At 43.2% G+C, this 26,170-nt stretch overlaps 1 protein-coding gene across 2 annotated transcripts in view; it reads right to left on the reverse strand.

The window, feature by feature from the left end:
* Window positions 1–1,152: 1,152 nt before the first annotated feature.
* Window positions 1,153–26,170, reverse strand: part of TECRL (trans-2,3-enoyl-CoA reductase like) — an 835,890-nt gene continuing 810,872 nt past the window's right edge. For both annotated transcript variants that reach the window (XM_086963150.1, XM_086963149.1), the window contains one exon: window positions 1,153–1,667. In XM_086963150.1, the coding sequence (XP_086819276.1) occupies window positions 1,540–1,667 (128 nt within the window). In that variant the 3' untranslated portion in view covers window positions 1,153–1,539. The remainder of the gene's footprint in view (window positions 1,668–26,170) is intronic.

Consider the following 26,170-nt stretch of genomic DNA (forward strand, 5'->3'; position numbering starts at 1 on the left):
GCCAGTTAATGCTTTAACACTTGTTTGACCAATTACTGAAAACTTCTCTTCTTTTGTTTTATCGCAGTACCAGCATAAAAAGTTAATGATTTCTCCCCCAAATTTTGAAGTGGTCAAGGGGACCTTGATCTTACTTTACTCTCACTCATGATCTCACATCTTTCCACATGAGACATCTACCCTTCTGTGTTCCCATCTGACCCACATGCTTAACCCTTACTCCTTGTAGCAACTTCTACACATCAACCACATTTCCCAACGACAACCTCCAGTATAAATAAATCACATTCACTTGCATACATCCTAACAGGATTAAAGTTCGCCAGTTTAAATTAATTCACAAAACTCTCACCAGTACCTCGTCGCTGTGAAATTCTAGCTCACCCACCAACTACCCTGTTCAATTGTTTAACGATGCCCAAAAGGATCCCAAGATGCAAAGCAGCCTTTAGGACTCTGCACTGCCTAGTGAGTGGTCCCTCTTGGCCACCAATTACCCTCCACCCCTTTGGGTGCTTCACATTGACTGATGCCTAAAAAACGCCCATAAAAAAACTAATGCAACCTTCCATGGCTTGTTAGACTCACAATTCTGTGCATGGTGGCCATGGGTAATATCTCAAAACCTAAATATAAGTCAACAACGTGATGGGGTTTAATACTTCCTGCATTGCTTAACTGGTGTCTTTAAGTTCTGCACTTTGGGCTCTGCACATGTTGTGGACACTCTCTTGTCAAATTGCACCACATATTTCCACAACACAAAGACGCCAAGGAGATGAAGGACATATCAAATTTTTTTTTTATTGGGATTAACTAATTATGTGGCATGTGTGGTATGTGTTTATTTTGTGTTCAAAGCTGGACCAGCTTTTTGAGAAAGCAAATCAATGAGTGAGCATGACTACATGAAGCAAATATCCAGAAAGTTGGCACTCACCTGCTGAGGAGGTAGGGCCATGAGTTATTTTGCTTTATGAGATATAATATCAATCCTTCAATTGCAAGTGCCAAGGAAGCAAATGAGGAATCCATTTTGTTGTTTCAGTGCAAAAGACAGCAATACAAAATTATTCAACGTGCTAATCAATTTGGCTGAACATTACCTTTTAGAGAAAGATTTTCAGTAAAAAAAAAAAACCCACAAATAAATGCAGCTGGTAAATGTGTTTAATAAATTGCAGCTCAGACTTTCCTTTGGATTTTAAGATTCTTCACACAAGAAGTGCTTGACATATTTTTGCTGATGAAGAATACAAGCAAATACTATTAGAACTGCATATGTATTAGATGTAAGGGCAAAGTCAACCCGACACTGGTTCTGTGATATTCAGTGCAGTTCCCAGAAAAAATGAACACAAGCAAACTGAGGCGGAAATGCCTTGCTCTTAAAAAAGAACAAAAAGAGCCTGTCCTTGATTGGAAAGTGCATACTGCTTTTGCAAGAGTCTGCTATTACCGCCCTGGCTAATAACGCACATTAAGGTATCAGTGGAGAAGAAGGACATCTTGTCCTACAGGTTCCCAGTTAGAAAATGGTCACAGGAGGAAAGGAATTATTGCAGATTTTCGATACACAGCATAGTTTGATTTTCTTTGGTATATCCTATGTTTTCTTTTCGCCCACTGTGCCATCTGGATGATCATGAGGGACGTAAATACACCAACTGAAAAAGAAAGGGGGAAAATGGCTTTAATTAGTTGATTTAATATTGTCAATCTTCATTGCTTACATGAATGATTTATTTATTTGTTCTTCTCCCGAAATGCTAATTTACCGAGAGTCCCTTGGTTTAAAGTGTGTTGTCTGATTTGATTTGAGGTTTTATCAAGCGCTCGAATGGCCGAGGGTGTCTTGGCACTACTGCCAACAAAACCAAATTGCTATCTGGCTGTCTTGTCCGATCCCTGGGATGCTACCATTTATTTATTTATTTATTTTATTTGTATTCTTCTATAGCGCAGGAATCGACCCGGAGGATATCTCCGCGCTTATGGTCTTCCAAGATGCGAGAGCAGAAACATAATCATAGGGAGGCCAAAATCTTATATAGCTGAAAACAGATGAGTTTTTAGGGATTTCTTGAAGGCCTGTATGTTAGTAATTTGTCTTAGGACAAGGGACAAATTGATGGGCAGAGGTGTAACGAGGGCCCCTGCAGACCCTGTGGCGCAGGGGGGCAGCAAACCTTTCACATCAATGAATATCTAAGAGAAACGGGAGTCTGAGGGGACCCTCTTTACATTTTGCAGGGGGCTGGGGGGTAATTTTGCATTACACTACACATGATGGCTTTGCCGGCACAGCGCAGAGCTGAATGCCATTTTACATGCCTGCAGGGAGCAAAGTGAATTCATTTAAACCAATAGTTCTCTTAGTTACTGACGGCGCAGCTCAGAAACAGAAGAATGCAAACCTTGCTCACTGTTTCAGAGCTGTACTATCTGAAAATAAAGCAGTGACTCCAAGGAATATTGGGTTAAATGAATTTACTTTGCGTTCAGCAGGCAAATAAAACAGACATTGTTCTCTGCAGCAGTGGCGGCTCCTCCGCCATGTCGGAGGAGCAATTCAATTTCAAAGCTTTATTCGATTATTTATAAACAATCATAAAAGCATACAGTGTTAAAAAAATTACAGGATAAAAAATACAACAAAAAAACATAGGTCACAATGAATGGAGCAGCTCAATTGGGGACAAGTATTCGACCACACAGTTAAATTTTACAAATAGGTCAGACTTAAAAAAACATACTTTTCCTATGGGACACAGCTTTTAGAATAAAAGTAGCAGTAAAAAAACAGATATCCAAAGTGTCGAGTGCAAATAGTAAATTCATGGCATGGGCAGTAGTGGACACAGAGTATTTCTTAAAAACAGGTTTAAGATAACATAGACGAATGTGCAAGTATAATGGACAGATTAGCATAAAGTGCAGTGTGCTTTGCTTGGTGGTGCCATCACACGGGCAGGGACTTGAGCTATATATTTTCATCCGTGGGAATGCCACCAGGTTATGGACAATACCTAGACACAGCCTAGTGAGAACAAACTGATGGGATTGTTTGGTAATTTCTTTTAAATACATAGGCATGCCCTGGCCAACCTCCTTGTAAGAATGGTAAAAAACATGGGTTGTAAAGTGGCTACATTGGACTCTACGCATATTGGTTTTAGTCCCCAAGTAAACATTTTTAACCTCCTGTTTGGGTAAATTAACGGCACTTAAAGGGTCATCAAAAATGTCCAGGTTGAAGATTTCCTTATAGGACGTAAAAACGTATTTTAACCAGGGGATCTTGCGAACATTGTCCAGCCGAAGGCAGTCTAAGATAATTCGCCTGGTGAATCCTGTTTCGTCCTTTGCCCAGATTGACCTCCAAACCATAAGGGGTCTCATGCCCGTTAAATCTGTCAGATAGTCTAGCCCAGCTTCTTTATGAGTCAATTTGGTGGATGCCGAAGAGGGGAGGCACAGGAGTCTTTTGAGGAACTGATTCTCTGTTACTTGCAGATCCCCATGATTACAATATCCCCATACACCTGAGCAGCCGTATAGGGCAATGGATGCGCATCTATGCCTGTAGATGTTTAACATATCTGGGATGCGGCGACTGCCCAGTTTTGAAGCAAAACGAAATACTCCCGAGGAGCTTTTACCCATCTTGGCCTTCACGTTTAAAATCTCAGATGCCCATGACCCACTACTATTAAAAGTTATGCCAAGATAACAAAATGTATCCACAACCTCTATTCTGTGTTCCTTAAATTGGAATGGTTTAAGTTGTTTCATCTTTTTTCCACAGGCCATAATGAACGTCTTAGAATTATTAATTTTAAATTTTCTCCCCTGGATAAAATCATAACAGTAGTTCATAAGATTTTGGAGACCATTTGGGGTTCTTGAGAGAAGGACCGTATCATCTGCATATAGTGGTCGTCAATCTGCGGGGAATCAGCTTGAACCCTCTTTAATTCGGACTCCATAGAATTTATAAAAAGGGAGAAAAGTAACGGGGCCAGCACACAGCCTTGTCTTATACCAGATTTGACCCTGATCTTCTTGGTGCATTCCCCTGCCTGGCCAAAGCGAATCTGGGCTGAAAGCTTGGTATATAGTCTGGCCAGGAAGTGTATTATTGCTGTCTGGGCTCCCATTTCAAGTAGAGTGGACCATAACAAAGTATGGTCCACCAGATCAAATGCACTTGAGAGGTCAGCAAAAGAGAGGAATAATGAGCCCTGTTTCGCTTTGGTATATTTCCCTATAATGAGATCAAGGTTGATGCACTGCTCGATTGTCCCAAGGCCCTTACGGAAGCCAAATTGAGAATCCGCAAGAATTTTATTGTCCTCAGCCCATTCCTCCAATCGCGCTAGTAGGACGCTGCTCATGATTTTGAGTGAGGAATCCAGGAGGGAGATAGGGCGGTAGTTCTTAGCCTCTCCTCTATCTCCCTTCTTGTAGATCGGCAGGATTATGGATTCACTCCAGGTAGATGGTGTACTATGACTAACAGAATCACTAACAGATGCATTGAACACCTGGGTCAGGAGTGGACTCCAAAGTGCCTGGTTGGTTTTATACAGGTCAACCGGGACCCCATCCGGTCCCGGTGCCTTCCCCCCTTTGCTCTTACTGATGGCAATTTCTACTTCATGGAGGGTAATCCCCAGGGGTAGATTAGGTTTAATAGGGGCGGCAGAAAAGCTATCATGAACCTCCCTAACCGGATCAAAGATTCCAGTTTTCCTCGCTAACTTGGGCTGTTAGTACAGGGAAATCTTCTTTTTGAAGGAAGGGATTATTGACCTTGCTCCAAAAAAGCTTACTGTCACGCAGCACTGCTGCTTTTGTCAGGTTATCCCAGGCTTGCTCCCTTAACTCTTGTTTTCTACAGATAAGTTGCTTTTTATAGGTCGACCTGAGGTGTGTGATAACCTCCCTGTCTCTCGGTTGTTTTGACAGAGCCCGCTTAAGTTCTTGAAGAGATTTAGTGCAAGCACTGTCAAACCAGCCTACCGCTGACCTCTTAGATATGCCCTTGGTGATGGTAAGGGACCTTTTTATTATAGTGCCAAGTTCCTCAAAATCAGCAATAATGCACCAGGCGGTAGCATCATAGTCCAGACATTTAAATATCACTTCCGACCCGGCTCCCACAATTCTACGCAACAGCTTCTCCGAATTATCTCCACAGCATTTGATATGGATACCATTTTGCCTGCAAGGGATTATATCTTCTACAATCATGCGCTGATCGCTGGGCAGAGACTCCCAGATAGAGGTCTACATAGTGATGGCATTATGGTCGCTGTTACCAAGGTCTACGACAATCGGGACTGATCAAAATGGGGCAATTTGTGCTGATACCAGTAAGTGGTCAATAACGGACGCCGTATTCCTTCCTACAAAAGTTGGTATAATGTTACCCTCATTATCTGTAGCCGGGTATTGAATCAATAAATCAAGATTTAGTATAAGGGAGTTAAGAGAGTCGCCGTATGGGGAATGGGTAAAATGTCGGAGGAGCATCGCCTCACTCCTTTCAAGCAGTAGAAAGGAAAAGAATTAGAAAATGATAATAACTTTAAATTATTATCATTTTATGTTTCCATTGCGGCCGGGTGGGCGGTGGTGCTCTGTTCATGAGCAGATCATTATAGGAGTGGTTTGCCAACTCCTAAGTGAGCAATGGCTGTTTGGTCCGCCCTCTCAGGTCACCCAAACCAGTCATGCGCACATTCCCATTCTCCATACAGGCTGTATTACAGCCTGCATGGAGAACATGCCCACCCCAACAGCTCCTGTCTAAGCGCTGTGTCATAGCGCTCAGACTAATCACAATGCTACATTGCAGCATTGGTATTGGCTTAGGGGAGGGAGCCTGGCTGCCTGCTTCCTCTTCCTGAAGTCAGAAGCAGAAGAGCAGGAGCAGGACCAGAGACGGAGGACTTGGCGGAAAAGTATGTTTTTTTAGGAAGCTTTCTTTCGCAATCGCACCCCTCATCCCCGCAACCCTCATCCCCTCCCCCCCCCCCCACCCATGAGCCATGCCGGCCACCACTGAAAGCTCATCATGGATTTTTTTCAGATTTTAGATTTTTGTAGTTGGATGCAATAAGGTGTGTCGCAGGTGCAGTTGACGCTGGGGCGGCTCCTCTCTTTTGGCGGAAGTGCATCACCCTCCCTGCTGAAAGCCAGCAAAGGCAAAGGAAAAACATAAAATGCTAATAACAATTATTTATTAGCATTTTATTTTTCATCCTGCAGGCTGGAACTGCGAGCCGAGGAATGGTGTGGCTACCTACACTGATGCTGCATTTGCAGCACCAGGGAGGAGGGGGTAATGGTGGGCACTGCCAAATGCTCATGACGGTTTGGGCAGATGTGCACTTGGCCTTTCTCCACCTAGCTGTTTTGTACAGCTGGGTGGGGAAACTAACACAGGCTCCCAGTCTATGTCTGAGTGCCACAGCGAGGCTAGAATAGTATTTCCAGCATATGAGCAGCCCTGGGATTGAGAGCTGGGAGCCTGCACAGTGTGCAGGAGTTCCTTGATGTCTAGGCAGCTAAGATCGGGAGGAAGGCAGTGGCCGTCAGACAGGTAAGTGCATTTTTCTTTCTTTCTTGCTATTCTTTTTTTTGTTTGTATTCACCCCCTCCCTGGCCACACCACTTCGCAAGACAAGTGGCCGCTCCAGGCTGACTGCTGTCCTCTTCTTACCAGAGACAGCAATCAAAAAGTTGATATGCCATCACAAGACATTGGTCAGTTCATTGGGTTGACTCAGGTGAATTAGTAGAGAAACAGCATGGAGAGCACAGTAGACACTCTCAACTCTACAGGCTGTTCCCAATCTTGAGCTGCAATAGGGATTATAAAGTTAGTGAATAGGATAATGATGGATGTAGATAGAAAAGTGCCAAGGACAAAACACTGAATGGTTGCTGTGGGAAAGAAGTCTGATATTTCAGATGGTAGCTGAGAGCAGAAGTAGACAAGAGGATGATACTAGAAGAAAATACAGAAAGAGGTCAGCTACCAGACCAGTCACAGGAGTATTCATGGGACAACAGATAGAAAGAGGGCAGTTTCAAGAAACCAGCAGCAGGTTTGCTGCAGAAGGCATCACATTTGAAGTGGGCAGTTCACCAAAACAGTAGCAGGGTTGATCATGGATCCAATGGATAAACCTACTTAGTTTATTATCTATTCCTAACCAAAAGATTGACAGACATATTAACACCATATTAAAACGTATTTTGTACCTAGGGTCCTGAAAGATAACATAGATCTGCCCTGAGGAAGACGTCATTTGACTAGAGGTCAAAATGCATCAGCATGTTAGAATTTATGAAGCGCGCTAATACATGGAATGATCTTTAAATCTGTGGTGAATCATGGAAGCAACAGGTTCCTGACCAAAGAATATCTGCCCTGATAAGGGACTTCACCGTTGCTTGAAGAAATAAGGTTCAAGACATTTCCCTCAAAGCATCAAAAGATTTGTCAACATTATATGTGATGTTCATGTTTTTACTCATATTTTTAAGTCTCAGGTGTTGTTTGTTATTAATGAAGGTGCTAATATTGTGAAAATTAATCAATATATTAAAATCTTAAAATGCATCTAAAGTGACACATTGAAAATAATCCGTGTGTTACTGTTACTAAATCACTTTCTGAATTTGAGGCCAGTAGGAGTTCTCTTGTGTTGCTTAAGAAATTGTCTTCAGCACATCAAGGAGCAAGGAGGACGCTCCAATATTCGAGTTAGCAGTTCCTAGAGTTCTTCCCCTATTGTTACTAGTTTATAGGACAGGATTATTAACCATATTCGTAAAGGCAAAACAAAGGCTGCGGGCTGGATCATAACTAGAATTCTGTAATGCAAGTAGTCAGGTGAGCGGTGGAGACATGTATATGTGGCGCAAACATTTGTACTGGAATCTAGAAACCACCATAAACCCGTGAAATTTCTGTGTTGCTAATAAGATAGGGTCCCATTTTCTGAGCCTCCACTTTAAAAAAGACAGTGGGCCCGATTCACAGACCTAACTTAAGACACACTCCTAAACTTACTACCATTTTGGTATTCACAGAAGGCACTTACTCATATCGGTATTCACAGAAGTTAGGAGTCCTAACTTTAGGACTCCGAAATGCCTTCTGTGAATGCAGAAAGTCTTAAAGTTAGGATTTCTCTCAATTTAAGAGTAGCAAAGTTAGGAGTCCTAACTTTACTACTCCTAACCTGAGAAAAATCCTAACTTCAAGACTTTCGGTATTCAATGAAGGCATTTAGGAGTCCTAAAGTAAGGAGACCTAAGTTTACTACTCTTTAAGCATGGGCGGAAAATCCGTTCCGCTCGCGAATTTTGCAGATTTTCGGTAAATTCGCAATCCGCGAACGCTCGCGAATTTACCAAAAATCCGCAAATTTGCACGCAGCGGATTTTTTTTTCTTGGTGATACAATTTTGCGGCCATGAGCCATGCCGGCCACCACTGAAAGCTCATCATGGATTTTTTTCAGATTTTAGATTTTTGTAGTTGGATGCAATAAGGTGTGTCGCAGGTGCAGTTGACGCTGGGGCGGCTCCTCTCTTTTGGCGGAAGTGCATCACCCTCCCTGCTGAAAGCCAGCAGAGGCAAAGGAAAAACATAAAATGCTAATAACAATTATTTATTAGCATTTTATTTTTCATCCTGCAGGCTGGAACTGCGAGCCGAGGAATGGTGTGGCTACCTACACTGATGCTGCATTTGCAGCACCAGGGAGGAGGGGGTAATGGTGGGCACTGCCAAATGCTCATGACGGTTTGGGCAGATGTGCACTTGGCCTTTCTCCACCTAGCTGTTTTGTACAGCTGGGTGGGGAAACTAACACAGGCTCCCAGTCTATGTCTGAGTGCCACAGCGAGGCTAGAATAGTATTTCCAGCATATGAGCAGCCCTGGGATTGAGAGCTGGGAGCCTGCACAGTGTGCAGGAGTTCCTTGATGTCTAGGCAGCTAAGATCGGGAGGAAGGCAGTGGCCGTCAGACAGGTAAGTGCATTTTTCTTTCTTTCTTGCTATTCTTTTTTTTGTTTGTATTCACCCCCTCCCTGGCCACACCACTTCGCAAGACAAGTGGCCGCTCCAGGCTGACTGCTGTCCTCTTCTTACCAGAGACAGCAATCAAAAAGTTGATATGCCATCACAAGACATTGGTCAGTTCATTGGGTTGACTCAGGTGAATTAGTAGAGAAACAGCATGGAGAGCACAGTAGACACTCTCAACTCTACAGGCTGTTCCCAATCTTGAGCTGCAATAGGGATTATAAAGTTAGTGAATAGGATAATGATGGATGTAGATAGAAAAGTGCCAAGGACAAAACACTGAATGGTTGCTGTGGGAAAGAAGTCTGATATTTCAGATGGTAGCTGAGAGCAGAAGTAGACAAGAGGATGATACTAGAAGAAAATACAGAAAGAGGTCAGCTACCAGACCAGTCACAGGAGTATTCATGGGACAACAGATAGAAAGAGGGCAGTTTCAAGAAACCAGCAGCAGGTTTGCTGCAGAAGGCATCACATTTGAAGTGGGCAGTTCACCAAAACAGTAGCAGGGTTGATCATGGATCCAATGGATAAACCTACTTAGTTTATTATCTATTCCTAACCAAAAGATTGACAGACATATTAACACCATATTAAAACGTATTTTGTACCTAGGGTCCTGAAAGATAACATAGATCTGCCCTGAGGAAGACGTCATTTGACTAGAGGTCAAAATGCATCAGCATGTTAGAATTTATGAAGCGCGCTAATACATGGAATGATCTTTAAATCTGTGGTGAATCATGGAAGCAACAGGTTCCTGACCAAAGAATATCTGCCCTGATAAGGGACTTCACCGTTGCTTGAAGAAATAAGGTTCAAGACATTTCCCTCAAAGCATCAAAAGATTTGTCAACATTATATGTGATGTTCATGTTTTTACTCATATTTTTAAGTCTCAGGCGTTGTTTGTTATTAATGAAGGTGCTAATATTGTGAAAATTAATCAATATATTAAAATCTTAAAATGCATCTAAAGTGACACATTGAAAATAATCCGTGTGTTACTGTTACTAAATCACTTTCTGAATTTGAGGCCAGTAGGAGTTCTCTTGTGTTGCTTAAGAAATTGTCTTCAGCACATCAAGGAGCAAGGAGGACGCTCCAATATTCGAGTTAGCAGTTCCTAGAGGTCTTCCCCTATTGTTACTAGTTTATAGGACAGGATTATTAACCATATTCGTAAAGGCAAAACAAAGGCTGCGGGCTGGATCATAACTAGAATTCTGTAATGCAAGTAGTCAGGTGAGCGGTGGAGACATGTATATGTGGCGCAAACATTTGTACTGGAATCTAGAAACCACCATAAACCCGTGAAATTTCTGTGTTGCTAATAAGATAGGGTCCCATTTTCTGAGCCTCCACTTTAAAAAAGACAGTGGGCCCGATTCACAGACCTAACTTAAGACACACTCCTAAACTTACTACCATTTTGGTATTCACAGAAGGCACTTACTCATATCGGTATTCACAGAAGTTAGGAGTCCTAACTTTAGGACTCCGAAATGCCTTCTGTGAATGCAGAAAGTCTTAAAGTTAGGATTTCTCTCAATTTAAGAGTAGCAAAGTTAGGAGTCCTAACTTTACTACTCCTAACCTGAGAAAAATCCTAACTTCAAGACTTTCGGTATTCAATGAAGGCATTTAGGAGTCCTAAAGTAAGGAGACCTAAGTTTACTACTCTTTAAGCATGGGCGGAAAATCCGTTCCGCTCGCGAATTTTGCAGATTTTCGGTAAATTCGCAATCCGCGAACGCTCGCGAATTTACCAAAAATCCGCAAATTTGCACGCAGCGGATTTTTTTTTCTTGGTGATACAATTTTGCGGCGTGCGGTGTAAGTTCGCAATTGCGAACATGTAGGTGCGGCGGGCAGCAACAATCTCGCACTCGCGAAATTACAAAAATTTCAATTCTGCACAAGAAATCCACTAGCAAGCAGCATAGACCTTCTGAAAATAATGATTTTTATCGGAATAACTCCTCAGGTTGACATTTGCCTGCACTTTTTTGGATTTGAGGCCTTTTGACTTTCTTTGGATCATTTTTGGATTAGAAATCAACTTTCACAAGTAAGCTTGTTTGGGGCATTACAGTTGCTGTAATGCTGTTCTGCAGAAAAACGAGTTTTGCAAAAGTGAAAGCATTCAGCAGGTTCAAAAGTTCAAACTCATCATTAGTAATCATTCCCTGTAGTGCTTCCTGACTGGGGCCCCTCCAGAGTTCAGTTGCTAGTTGCAACAATTGTATGACCCTGCTCTGACCCTCACAGCAGGCTCATAGAATAGCTACAAGTAGGCCACAAAGGTCCTGGAAAAAAAATTGCACTGCAACAGAAAGCAAATTACAGATAAGAAGCAGGTGCCAGACTGGAATTTTAAAACAGTGACACATTAATAAATCAACCCCAAATTAATTCATGTCAGTTGAAGCAGGGAAGGTGTGCCTGCTTTTTCCCCCCATAATCTACAGTGATGATGAACCAGAGGGTGGCATTGATGTACCAAAGGGTGGCATGGGTGAAACAGAGGGTGGCAGGGGTGAAACAGAGGGTGCTGGGAACCTGTGATGATGAACCAGACGTAGAAACAACATATTCGCGACCGTTGCGTGCCGACATGTAAGTTCGCAATTGCGAACTGGTACAAAACCCTCGCGAACTGGCAGAAATCCTTGCGAACACAAAAAAAAAAATTCACGAGAATTCGTGGATTTTGCGGATTGCGAGTTCGCAAATTCGCAAAATTCGCGAACGCCAGATTCGCAAAATTCACTCATGCTTACTACTCTTAAACTGAGAAAAATCCTAACTTTAAGACTTTCGGTATTCACAGAAGGCATTTAGAAGTCCTAAAGTGAGGACTCCTAACTTCTGTGAATACCGAAATGAGTAAGAGCCTTCTTTGAATACCAAAATCAGTAAGTGCCTTCTATGAATACAAAAATGGTAGAAAGTTTAGGATTTTGTCTTAAGTTAGTTCTGTGCATCGGGCCCAGTGTATTGGGCATGTTGGAATTTATCTAACTAACCTGGGGAGAGGATGTGGCCTAACAGCTAGGGTGGTCGACCTCTAATCTGGGGAACAGGGTTCAAGTCCTGTCAATGATGCTCAACATCCTGTGATTTTGGGCAAACCACATAATCTCCCTGTGGCTAACAAAAAATAATGTGTCCTTATGTAACACAACTGGCGCTCATGTGAAGCACTCTGATACCTTTGGGTCAAGTTTGCGCTATATAAGGCTCCGGAAAAAATCATAATTTAGTAACAGCCAGATGTAAAGCACTATAGTTATCCAGAAGGGAGGCTGTTAATGCCTCAGTGAGCAATGCCTTCCTCTTGCAAATGATGAAAAACAATGTTTTAGGTTACCTCCAATATGCCTGGCTCTAGAGTGAAGGTGTTATGGCGAGCAATACCTGGATTCTTAGCCTTGAATAGTGAGTTATGAGTGCAATTAAACAGGGCCTAAGAGGGTCTAGAAGGAGATGGCATTGTCCTCAAACATCCAGAATTCTATTGAAGGCACACAATCAAGAGGTCTCCAATTATCCTGTCTGTGCCATGAATCTTTCCTAAAAACAATGTCATCAGAAACCCAACCACTGAGATGCCATTCATGGGAGGTTGCAGATAGATGTCAAAAATGGGCACAATGGCACATGCTGAGCGACTTGGCGGCCATTTTAGCCTTTGGCAGGCCATAATCTATTTGGCCAGGTCAGTGGAGTGATGTAGTCCACTGTCCAGGCAAAGTACAGTTTGCAATATTTAGAGATTTCTGCTAGGCAGGTGGGGATATCAGTGCTTTCAGAAGAGCCTTCACGGAGACATCTAAAGCTGTGCCTGTGATATGTTCAATGCACTCACATAGCAAAGATTTTGCCCTTCATAAATGAAATCACAGAGCAAGAATTTGATGTTCAAAAAATGGGGAAAAAAATAGCCGTGATGCTCTGGGAGTATTTTCCCAGCACATGAGGCCATTAATCCTCCTTTTTGTTACAGACCAGGGTGTTTTCCATTAAAAATGGCAATGTAACGTCCACCCTTAACTGAGTGGACAGTGCAACATGGATTGACCAAAGGCCAAAGTCAGCCAGGCTGTTCGTTGACAAGTGGCTATAAGGTGGTTCCCTCAAACCTGAATAGAGTGGGGAACCATAGGTTTGGTGGAGAGGGTACGCCACCACGTTTTCAGCAGAGTAGTATCACCACCAAACTCGAACTAGGCCCCTTAGTTTGTAATTTCTGTCCAAGATGAAATAAAAAGTGACAGTGTTACTGCCTGCTACTCACATCTAAAAATGAGCTATTCCTGCTTTCATAAGATCTTGCTATAACTGTTATTGATCAAAGATGGACGAGTAAAATCCTTGATCCACTGTATCAAAAGTAGCAAAAAAAACGCAGATCGACCAACTGGCCATCTCCCCTTTATTGGCCACCATAAGAAAGGAATCTGTTATATCTGCTGAGGCAGACTTCATGCAGTGCCTAGGAAAACTAGATTTACAGGCATCCAAGAGGTGGTGACAGCCAAGGTGAAATTCTACACACATTTAGTAGCTCTGGTGTAGGTATTTAATTGGCTAGATATATTTTTTAGTGGTGGCATCACAGAAGTTAGTTTAAATTCTGGTGAACAAACCCTTAATTTAATGAAAGATTAACCAATGATTTAACTTAGGAAGAAAATGCTTTTTTGGCATATTTACGAGGAAATGCTGCATCGCTGCGTCATTTCAAACACGCAAGGATGCACCGTATTTGCAAGAGTACGGCGCACCCCTGTGTTTTCCATTCTGCTCAAATAGCTGCCTAGCGTCAACACAGACACACTTACCCCATAGTGCAAAGGTGCCTGCGAAGCAGGGATGGTTGTTTATGTGCTGGAAGGTGTCCCTTCCTGTACATAAACAATCAATAATTGCAATTGGCTACTTCTATGTATGCTCTGTTCTGCAGCTCACATAGCAGTAGCAAATCACCATTATCTAAACCTTCCTGCACAAAATAAATCATGAATTGCGTTTTGCTCTTTCTATGTGTTCTGCAGAATGCATCACAGGAACGGCTCCTCCACTAGGGCAGAGGAGCATCGCTCCAATGCTTCCTTGCAGTGCAAGAAGCAGAATCATAAAATGGTAATAACTTTCAGTTATTACCATTTTATGTTTGGTTAGGGGCGGGCCGGGTTGCTCAGCGAGCAGGGCAGGGTAGGAGTGGTGTGCCTTACCACTCCAGAGTGCACAAAGACTGTTTGATTGGCCTCCTGGGGCCACCCAAACCAGTCATGCACACTCTGCCCTTCTCCATGCAGCCAGCAATGCAGCCTGCATGGAGAACATGACCTCCCCATAAGCCCCTGGGTTAGGGGAGGGCGCCTGGCTGTCTGCTTCTGTTCCCTGTTCCTGCCGGATAAGACACCGGACCCAGCCAGCGGAAAGGTAAGTGAATTTTTTTTTTTTTAAATTAATAAATGAAACCCCTGCCCTGCATGACCTCCCTGCCCCCCCCCCCCCCAGCTCCCCACACCCGAGCCATGCCGGCCACGACTGATGCAGCACACATAGAAAAAGTAAAAACAAGGAGAAATAAAAGCATTTCTTCTCATTGCGCCAACGTAACACCTGTTTTTGCATGGCATTAGTTTTTGGCGCTGCCTCAGATTTACAGATCCTTTTAAAATCAGGGGCAATGTAAAAAAAATAAAGGGTGTTGCGGTGGAAATGCCACAGCAACACTCATTGCATGCCTCTTTTTACGCAGATACCTTAGTGAAAGGGTACCAAATTTACAAAGCATGGTCAAGCCACGCAAGGTGGCCTGACGCCACTTTGCAAATATGGTGCAGGGCACTGCTTGACTGGAACGTTGGAAAAAGTGGTGCAAACCCCTTTTAAATATGCACTTTTGTTGGTAAAGAAAAAATGTCTGAGCATAGGGCCATGTGGTAACTGAGCATCTTTCAGTTGCTGCAATAACATTTCAATTTCCTCTTTGGAGACATGCAAAACAAGAATAGAGTGCTTGTTTGTCAGTGGCTCGCTCTAATATCTAATCTTCTGGTAGTACGTTGTGCATCAAGAGATGGTCAGGAGTTTGCACAGAGGTGAGGTTAACCCTTTAAATCAATGTATATTTTCCTAACGACGGTGCAGTAATGTTTCTGAGACAATTTGGTGAACCTGAGTATTGGTTTCTTGTGTGTCTGAACCTAAGTGGCAAAACTCCTAAACTAGCATATTTCAAACTACCTTCTAACATCACTGTGGTTTATCGACCTATTTTGAAAAGCTTGCAATTAAATTCCTTCATCACTCATATCTTGAGTAGGTATGAGGTGTATATTGAGAAGCAAGATTCAATAGGGTGTGAGTTCTTGTTTTTGACATTCTGGTTTATGCCAGAACATATCCTTCTATAGCATCTATCACAAGAATCCTCAGAAATTGCTCCTATGCTGTGTCAGTCTCAACCAGTCACCTTTGGAGAGCCCAATTGGAATTTCCCCCTGCAACTGTCCTTTACCACAGTGTTTTTTGTACGAAGGGTAGTTTTCGCATCTGATGTAGAAAACAACAACTGGTGATCATATGTTAGGTCCGAGTGATGAGTCACTTTTACATATTAAGATTAAAACTGATCGGGTGTTTTTCCACTGCCAAGCAATGTGTTTTTTTGGCCTCAGCCTCTGGAAGAATCTGGTGAAGGCCGTTTGAGGTGATTATGCTAGGGAGTCAGTCGTTTTTTAAAGTGCATTTTTGTTTTCACTGGAGGACTAGGGGGCATATTATCAAGGGGGTTTATCTCCGCTTTTTTGGCTTTAAAAGCCAAGAAAGCGGAGATAAAATTATCTCCCTATTACCTAGCTGTCGCTAACACCAGTTAGCGACAGCTAGTAGGAGATAGCGACCATCTTGGGCCCCACTTTACATGTCAGTGATATTTATCACTAATGATATGCAAAGTGGGCGTGCCACGATGTTAGCGACTGAAAACAGTCGCTAACATCGCTATCTCCTATTACCAACTTTTGGGGATATTCGCGCTAAGCGCGAATATCTCCAAAAGCTAACACCTGCCCTGAGCAGTTCTTAGCCATGTTATCCAATGGGAGGTGGATAACATGGCTAATAGCATTAGCTCGGTAATGCATGAATATCGCGGACTTTTTAGCGATATTCATGCATTGCGGCGATTTTTATCGCATTTGCGATAAACCTTGGTAATACCAAGGTTTATTTGTGGTAAGGTCGTCTTCCATTTGATGAACATAAACCACCTAAAATGCAACACCAGCAAGACTGAAATCCTCCCCATGGGAAAAAATGCTAACTTCTGTCCCAGCCTGTGGTGGCCAGAGGATTCCACAGCTCCCCCCCAGACCGTAGCGACAGCAAGGAATCTCGGAGTCTTCTTCGACACAGACTTATCCTTCGACCAACACGTCAGGAATGTAGCTGGCCGCTGTTTTGGCATCATAAAATCTCTCAAAAAATTCTTCGACTTCCTACCCACCGATTCAAGAAAGGCTGTAACAGTGGCTCTAATCCTCGCCCGCCTAGACTACTGCAATGGGCTCATGGCCGGTGTAAAAAAATCCACACTTAAAAAACTACAAAGTGTATTACATTCGGCAGCCAGATTAGTTTTAAAACTACCTAGAAAATCTTTAATATCAGCTGCCCTAAAAACTCTCCATTGGCTCCCTTTGCACAAAAGAATACTTTTCAAGATTCTAATTGTCGCATTCCGGGCATTCAATAACACAGGCCCTAAATATCTCATCAGGCGCTACCCCCACTACAACCCTACTAGAAATCTACGGTCCTCCAATGACAACCTAATACAGCTAGCTAAGTTCAATCTCAAAACCAAAGGTGGCAAAACCTTGGCCTATCTGTCTTCCAAAGCCTGGAACTCTATGCCCAAAAGTCTTAGGTCCCAAACCCTGGAATCTAAGTTCCGGAAATTACTAAAAACCTGGATTTTTTATCTCCCAGACGAATATACCATGGCTGCCATCTAATCTGTTTCTTTTGTAACTGAAAGCTTACCCTCAAACAGCGCCAAGATGCTCCTTTCGGAGCGAACGTTGCGCTTTACAAATACCACAACAAATACCACAAATACCACAAAAATCGCCACAGCGTAGCGGTAAATTTTTGTCTTTAACCAAGCAATAGCGATAATTATCGCTATTGCTTTGTAATATGCCCCTAGGTTTAATACTGGTGTAATGGGTGGCTGGTTGTAGCAGCTGAGGGTTCCCATGGCCAGCTAGATAGCTTAAGGTATGTGTAGATGTCTGACCAAGCAGTGACAGTACCAGCCAAGTGACCTGATAGCATCAATTCATTTTTTGACAAGCCAGTGCCCAGGTCGGGTTTCATGTCACATCTATTAGCTTGTGGGTGTAAGTTAACAGAAATAGTTGTTAGTAGGACCCTGAATTTCTTAGCTTGAGAAAGTCAATGATTCGCTGTTTTCTAATTTTACTGAGTGCAGGGCGAATCTTTGATTTATCAAATACAACGTGTTCCAGAAGTAAGCCATTGTTTTCCTGATAACACATACTTATGGACGTAACATTGAAATGTACTTTAAAAATGATTTGATTGTCATGTACCAGTCATATTATTTGTCACCAGTAGAAGCATGACCTGGGAGCAGCAATTTTAGGCACCGTAGGTACTCGGAATGAATGCAGGAAGGCCAACCACATATATAACAGTATTAACAAGCTAATGAAGACGAAGGTAACATATACATATCAGAAATTACACCCATTTGAACAACTAGGAACTCTAAGATCTTAAAACTACTGTACAGCACCAGAATTTGCTGCCCATAAAAGCAGACCATACAGTAAATTTGTCACACCTACACTTCAGGGTCTGTACTGGGAGACAGCGTGCATATGTGAGTTTATTGCAGGAAAGGTTTGTGGCAGTTTCAGAAAAATCAAGAGTGACATCCAGTGTAAAAAATGCAACACACCCACAAACAACCCAAAACAATCAGCCTAAAATTGCCACTTCAAGGGTTACATTGGAGGCGAGCATGAAAAGAAAGCTACAGCCTCAATATCTCAACAAGGTATGGATGGGAGAGTGCGCGTATATAAGCTTGCTGCAGGCCAGTTCTTTTTTTTATAAAGTCAGGAAATCAACAGTAAAACTCAGCGCAAGAGATTTAACAGGCCACAAAATTTCACTAGCCTGTTCAAGACCTTGGCTTCTCCAAATTAATTGTTTTCCTTATTGCAGTTTTATGTAGCGCCGGCTCAGCCAAAAGGAATTGAAGTGAGCACCAGTTACATTTTATGAACCCAGCCCATGGGGAGTTATTTGCCTAAAATCACAGGAAGTTGAGCCAATGCCGGGAGTCAAACCTGTTTTCATTCCTCAATTCCAAAGTCGATAGCTGACTGATGGCACATCCTCTTTATAATGCTATTCCATTGCTTTTTCTCGGGTGCAAACCACTTACTTAAACCATATATTGTAAGCTCCGCTTGTACCCTGAAGCACCCAGAATCTTGGACTCACTCTCCACGCCTGTGACACAGGCCGGCACTCACCAGGGCTCAACTCACTCACGGCACCAGGACTATTCACATGAAATGTGAGAAAGTAGCAAAAGGACTGATGCCCACTGCCCAGACCACCATAAAGTTAAATGTGCAGCACTGGAAAAAAGAAAGCAAAGAACCTGCGTCTCCTGGAATCAATTGCACTGCTGCAAAAAAACGGAAAGCAACAGAAGGTGCCAGGTGCATATGAGCTGGGCCAGAGGTTGCTGTTGTTATTATGGTGGCTGAATTCGGAGGGGGTATCACTTAAAAATAAATAAGTGGGGTGGCTGTGTACAATAATGGCCAGTGCACGCGGCTGTCCTTGAATTGAATGCACAATTATGTGCATGAGGTGGGCAATTAAAATGTGAAAATCATCAGTGTGGTGGCATTGGTAGAAGTGTCAATGTGGGTTTTAAGGCCGGCGCAGACATGTTACATGTGATAATTCTAACAGCTTGAGATAGGTGTCTGCGTGCCATGCACGCGTGTCACTGGCTATGTGAAAGTTTGTGGCTCCGCAGTGCAGGTGTGTCACATGTGTATTAAAAGCAAGCACATTTTGAACTTTACTTAGTTGCATTATCCCACCGGCAGCTAAATGATTTTATGTTATTAATTCAGGGCTAGGCACACTTTTTTGCAGTGATGCAGCCGGCTGCCATACATGGACATGGCCTGGCTCGCCTCTCTCGCGTGCCTGGTAACCGGCCACTGGCATTAAACAGGTTGGCCACGCTACCTGCTACCTGCGAGATCAGGGGCACCCCAATCTGTGGAATTAAGTCACCCCGGTCAAAACAAGTTTGCGCGCTTTCGTACAAACCTACTTAGACAGATTGCATCACTGCACACAATAGTTCTTAGTTCCACGGCCGCAGTCAGATCCGGATGACCGCTGGGCATTTAAATGCCTAAAGAAGTACAACTAAAAGAATAAATCAGTACCTTACTTCTTTGTGAAGCGAGCTGGTGCCCCGCCCTGAGGCCGACCGTCATGGTTACTCCCACAGCAACTAACATAAAAAGTCAGTGGTGGCAGCCACTGTGCAGGCTGCCTGACCAAATTACTAGCCACTGGCACAGTCAGTACATGATTAACTGCACCACCAGTCACTCTGCTGGCACTGCAGTCAGACTCGGACTCCTCGCACCACCCGGGATCATGCCAGTCATGATCATGTAGCGCCGCTGCCCGGCGGGCCATTTTCAGCAAATTCAAGAGCAATGCTACACAAGTACAAAAGAAACAGTAAAGAATTTCAGATTTTTTCTTGAGATAAATGTTTCTGTTGAAACAAAGTAGTAAGCTGATCGACGGGAAAGTAGCACTTTTCAAAGAGCTACTAAATGTCTCGGCAAGACCAGTGCATGCGCTGGATCAGGCCGAGACCTAAAAACCACAACCAGGTAAAGAAAAATACATAGGGAAAGCTTCTGGCATATTCAGCCACATTGGATCAACATTGTTTTTGAGAATAGAATTCAGCAGTAAACTTCAGCGATTAAATATTCCAGGCTGAGCCACAATAAGAGTGCATGTTCCAGGATGACATTTTGCATTCAGGAGGCGTATTTCATGAAGTGCTTCAAGGGCATAAGTGGCATTTGCGCCTGCTTTGCGTGTACCTGGGGCACTTTGGTGTTACAAAGGGGCCAAAGACCCTTGTGCAGCCCCTTGTATAATGCAGATAGAGCTGATGCAGATAAAGTGCCTGTGCTATCTGCAGAGGGCGTTTCCTCAATTGCATGGGGGCGTGCCCCATGCAAATGAGGGAATTCCTTTGCCTCCGCGCCTGTGCCATATTACAGATGCGAGCACAGAGACAAAGAAGATCTTAAAGGGTACACTCACAGTGCGTAAGTGCACCTCCTGAGAGCAGCCCTCTGGCGGGGGAAGGGGGGATCTCATGGACCCCCAGATATTCCCTTAAAAAGTGCAGGCGGGTTGCTGCCTGCACTGTGAAAAAACAGAGCAGCCGTAAAGCAGCCGCTCTGTTTTTCACAAGAATGCCCTGCCCCAAGGGCAGCACAAGTTCACCGCTGCAATGAGGGCAATGCATTCATGTTAATAGGGCTCACTATTTGTGTCAGGTGTGCCCGGCGCAAACAATGAAAATGCCCAATTACAATAATAAGGGCCCAGGTCATTAAGTGAAGCTAGTGCTGCCTCCACTAGCGGGAAGAGAAAGTGCTTGCTGTTATTCCATAGTTCGCTGGTTCCTGACTGAAGAACTGGCACCCAAACTCTGTAGTTCTTTGTGTATCATCTGGAGCTGTTGCCAGTTATGTTGTGTCCATGCCGCATAACCTGGAAGGAGCAAGATTCTTGTTCCTTCCACCTGTTCAAAGATTTTTAACAAGGCTACTTTACTCTCATCGTGGGGTCCTAAAGCACCAAAATACTTGTACGCCCAGCTGATGCAGCTGTGTGCACATTAGCTTTTGAGAGGAGCTTATACACCTTGTTCCCCATGTCCACATCATGCCATGGATGAATCAACTTATTCATAAAGAAGGCACCCATCATCTCGTAATAGATATATCAGGTGTAAGAAGGGGGAACTCTTCTTATACCTTCCAAAATACAGATATTGGAGATCAGTTGACCACTCTAAAGTGCCTCCAATTCGCTGTCTAGTAGGATCTCTGCATTTTACGCTGTATGTTAAACTCGCCTTGTTGCAACCTCTCCGTTTCATCCATGCCTTTTCCAAAGCTCACCACCTCACAGTCCCAGTATTTCACCATTATTTCAGATCCCGGGATTGTAGGGTGGACTCCATCTTCTCTAGTTTGACCCCCACTGCTGAAGTTAATTTCTTTCTCTTACGCTCCTTTTTTTAGGATGCAGCTACATATTCCTTCTCTACTGCTGGTGAACCTTTTTTCCGGTGTCTGAAAAGCACTGCCTCACTTTCGTGTTTTTTGCCTGCCATTACTTCCTTAGTATAGAAGGGTTTATGAAGGAGTCTGCTCTTGAAGGATGTCCATCCCATTTGGTCTCTTCTCAGGAAACACCAGCTCTGCGGTCAATGTGTTCACAGACTTAGCTGGCTCTGGTTTAGCCAGCACCTCTTCTCAGCATCGAGGGCCCCACTTCAAAGCTATATTGCAGTATTCTGGTGCCCTTTTTGCACCTGCGGTGCTACCACAGTAACACCGGCTGCACTTTCCTTCCGCTATATCCATTCTTCATATGCCTGGAAGTGCTCCTTTTGACTCTCTTTTCATGACTGTTAGAGCCCCTTTCTTCATTCAATCAGCAGTGACATCTGATGTCTAAGCATTGGTTCACTACTCCATCAAGGACAGCTCTATAATTACCCATGGCTCGGCATAAGAGACCAAAACACATGATATGCACACAGAGCTCCGATTGGGGGCAGCCATCTTGCTCACTACTGTACACTTCCAGTCCCTACCTAACCCCCAAAGATACTTTAAACATTTTGAGCACATCTTTACTGCTCTGAAGGAAGTCACGGTGAAACCAACTTCCGTCACAGCCAAGAGATCCTTACCAGTATTAGGGGATTTCTAAATACGGCAGACACTTCTACGTCACAGTGGTCTCTGCTCCCTCATGGGTTAACAAACTCTCCACTAGGATCTAAATGACCCCTAGGTCTTTTGAACTGCGAATATTTGGGAAACATGTTTTTAGTTTGGAACAGAGGAGACTAACATTAATTGGTGCCCACATTTACCTGACCACTAGCAAAGCAAAATAGTTAACTGGAGAGTAACAGACAATTTTATTTTCATTTGTTCAAGCTCTTCAGGCAACTATATAAATTGAAATCTGGACATGTACATTATTTGGTTTAAGAGGGATATTGTGGATTAATTGTAGATGTTATAACATTTAGATTTAACAATGGTTTTATTACCTACAACAAATGTTATTGCATTAGTGGTAGCTGGAGAACAGATTATTCCCATTTTCTGCAAACCTTTGACTAACATGGCTGAATGGAGCACTCAACCTGCATTTAGGGATACAAATTTCAGTCATAAATTCAGATAAAGATTACAATTTTTATAAACCCTTTGTGTAGATAAATTACTTCCCAAACCAGATTCAACACTTAAGATGAAAATAAGAAGTGAACATCGCACAAGATGCTGTTCTTGTTCATAGAGATGTAAATGCATAAATATTGTGTATGGGGCCGTTTAGGCAGCCTAGGGCCAATACAGGCACCTTTGCACCATGGTGCAAGGGTGCCTGTTTTGTTGACAGGATTGCATCTGAGCGGGAAGGCTCACCTTCCTGCACAGAAACAATCTTAAGAGACGTTTCGAACAAACAAGGATAAATAAACTTATTTGTCCTCGTTACACTTCACATTGGGAGGCGTGAGACTTTGGAATTTCCCAAGGGTTACATGATTTTGTAAATCCAGGGTAGCGTCAAAATCCATGGGTGTTACGTTGGAAAACCCACAGCAACACCCTATGGAACCCCTCCGGAGCGCGTAGTAAGGCAATGCAGCGATTTTACTGCCTTGCCTTACTCCATGTCTATGAGGCAGTGCAAAGCCACGCACTGGGTCTGATTTTGACTTTTGGTGGTGAAGCGGTGCAAACCACTGCGACACCACTCCACCAAAGGTCGCCGGGCCCAGCCGCCAGATTATTACTTTTAAGTAGTCTGCAGGCGGGAGGCGTAGTAGTCCCAGGGTGTTGACTCATTCAAAGGTGGGGGTGCCTTAAAGGCACCAGAATGAGGATGCCTCACAATGTTCCTGCACAGAATGGACTTGAAAGTCCAAGCCGTGTAAGAACTGTTGTGTATGCACACAGGGGAGCACATGTTATGCCCCCTATGTGCATCCACAAGTATAGGAGGCACAGGGAGCCCAGTACGGCCCCCTTTGCTTTGTTTACATGAAGGAGGAACCCTGAAGGAGAGGAAACTTGTAATTTGCTTGGCTGGACTGTGGCATTCCTGCCGAACATAAAACACCCTCTTGATCGCCAAGTCACCTCCAGGGAATGATGGTCCCAGGGCGCTCAGACCGCCCAACTCATAATGTGGCAGTCGGTCCACCAGTGCAGCGGTGGCTGGACCACCACCTCCGCGCCACCACGAGTCTGGCTGTCCTCGGACGGCCAGACTCGTAATCAGGCCCATGGTGACTTTGCATGGCCTCATAGATATGGTTTTGTAATCTGCATTGCAGGAGCGTTTCAAAAAGTGATGGTCTGGCATCACAGGTGGCTCATAAATAAGCCCCTAAGTATTTATACTTTGTCTCTCAAGAGCCCTATCCTTGTGTTTAATAAGTTATGAAATTATGAAAGCTTTCGACACGGGAGGCATTCTTTATGAGAGTGAATGAAGGATTTTTAAGGCTTATGCTTCTGACCTAGTGCACAGAAAGCCAGGTAATGCAGCCATTTCACTTAAAAGGACTTCAAATCTTCCTGATGTGGTTGCCTCTGCTGATCATCAGGGTGTTGGTATAGTGTTCAACTGCAATATCAAGTATGTAAGATCATCCTGCAGCAATATCAAGTGCAGGATTTCGACTACCAACATATATTTAGGACAAGGGTTGCTTACCACAAAAAAACATTCTAGTTCAACACTGTGATATTTCTTTCCTATTTACTATACAAACACAGGACATCTCTTGAATCTTGGACCTCAAATAATGAAGATATGCCTAGTTTAATTTTCACTCCGCTCTGCACCACTAACACAGGCATATCAGAATGTTGGAAGAGCAGGGGTTATTCGGTCTGCCCCGAGTTTTGATTGTAAGGATTTCACTAGCTTTTCTGCTGAAGAGGAAGAGAGTAGGTGTATGCATAGGTGGCAAGCGAAAGCTTCCACTGAACCAGAGCTCCTCTAAGTCATTCACAAAGGTGAACCATTGTGTGCTTGGATATTGTTTGCTCGTGCTTTTGATTCTTGACTGAGCACAGAGCTGCCCCAGAAAGATGTGATAGGGAGAGAGGTAGCTGAAAACAAATCAATTGTTAATATACTCTCTGTTATTTTATAGATTTGTATGGTATTGTATATTGACAGAGCTTATTGTGATAAAAAATATTATGCAAAGACTTTTGAAAAATATAGAATATATGAATACATCACATCATCCCTAAATGGCAAAATAGTTTAAAATAGATCAATTAGACTAATAAAAAAGATACATACAAAACTACCTATCTAACCAACCTAGACTGCATATCAGCTCAATATCTGTAATTAGCTCTCTCTCAAAGTATAAAAGTACCTTTGAACTTGGATCATTGTACTGAGTTATGTCCTGTGGGGTCGCTTTATGTTCAAACAATTATTAATTTAATGTTGACAAAAATCCAATCAGCAGAACAAGAAATAGGTAATTTTAAAGTTTTAAGTGAAAATAGTCCTGGAAGCACAAAATGGAAACTGTGGTTATCTAGTCGCACTGGACCAGGACTACGTCACAAGTTAAGGCCGACCATGTTGGAGAACAGGCGGGCTACAGTGACCCAGTTAAGCCTGCTGAAACAAGTACCTTAGATCCTGGTTTGCAGGGCATCGCGTGGTGCTGCATGGATTGGACCCATAGTGCCTATTATGTCAGTAGGCCAGCCAACTAGCCCCTGGAGTCACTGGGTTCTAGGTTAAAGAGATGAGGATCCAGTCTTCCTCACCCAGGCAAGGGACAGCCGGTCAGCAGGGCAGCTGTAACTTCAGAGCAGCAGTCCAGCAAAGTGGCAGTCCTTATAGCGGCACAGCAAGCCTTCTTCCAAGGGTCCAGGAGTGCACTGAAGTGGTGGCGTCTGAGGTCCAGTCTTGATACCCAGTTGTGCCTTTAAAGTGGGGGAGAGGCTTCTAGAGGTTTCCCTTTGAAGTGCCCTGGCATCTTGCCTTCCCTGTCCTGGCTCCAGATTAACTGCAGGGGGAATGCAGTCCTTTGTGTGGAGGTCGGACACAGGCTATTCATGTGAAAGTGGGGCTGTGCCCAGCTCCTCCCTTCCATCCTTTCAGTTATGGCCCATCTAGGAACAACTAATCTCCCTATTGTGTGTGGCTGTCTAGGAGGAATACGCAAAGCCCAACTGTCCGCTACACCCAGTTATGTAGCCAGAAACAGGCTGTAGGCACTAAATGGATAAGGCTGGAAAATGTCAAATGTATAAAAGTAAAATTGTTCAAATTTCAATTTAAAATCCAACTTTAGCATTAAGATAGGATTTTAAATTGTGATTCCAGAGACACCAAACGGATCACTGACAGAACATCGACAGACAAAATATCGAGAGGACAAAATATCGAGGTCAAAATATCGACTGCAAAAATATCGACATCCTATCTTCAAACAGGTAAGTACAAAAATATCGAATTAAATTAATTTAAACATATTTAAAATACTTAAATAAACATAAAATTGAGAAATAATTAATGTAACTTTGAAAAAATATATATTTTTAATACATATATATATATAGATACATATTATTTACAAAACAT

Source organism: Lissotriton vulgaris, chromosome 3_1 (assembly GCF_964263255.1).
Source record: "Lissotriton vulgaris chromosome 3_1, aLisVul1.2, whole genome shotgun sequence".
Classification (NCBI taxonomy): domain Eukaryota; kingdom Metazoa; phylum Chordata; class Amphibia; order Caudata; family Salamandridae; genus Lissotriton; species Lissotriton vulgaris.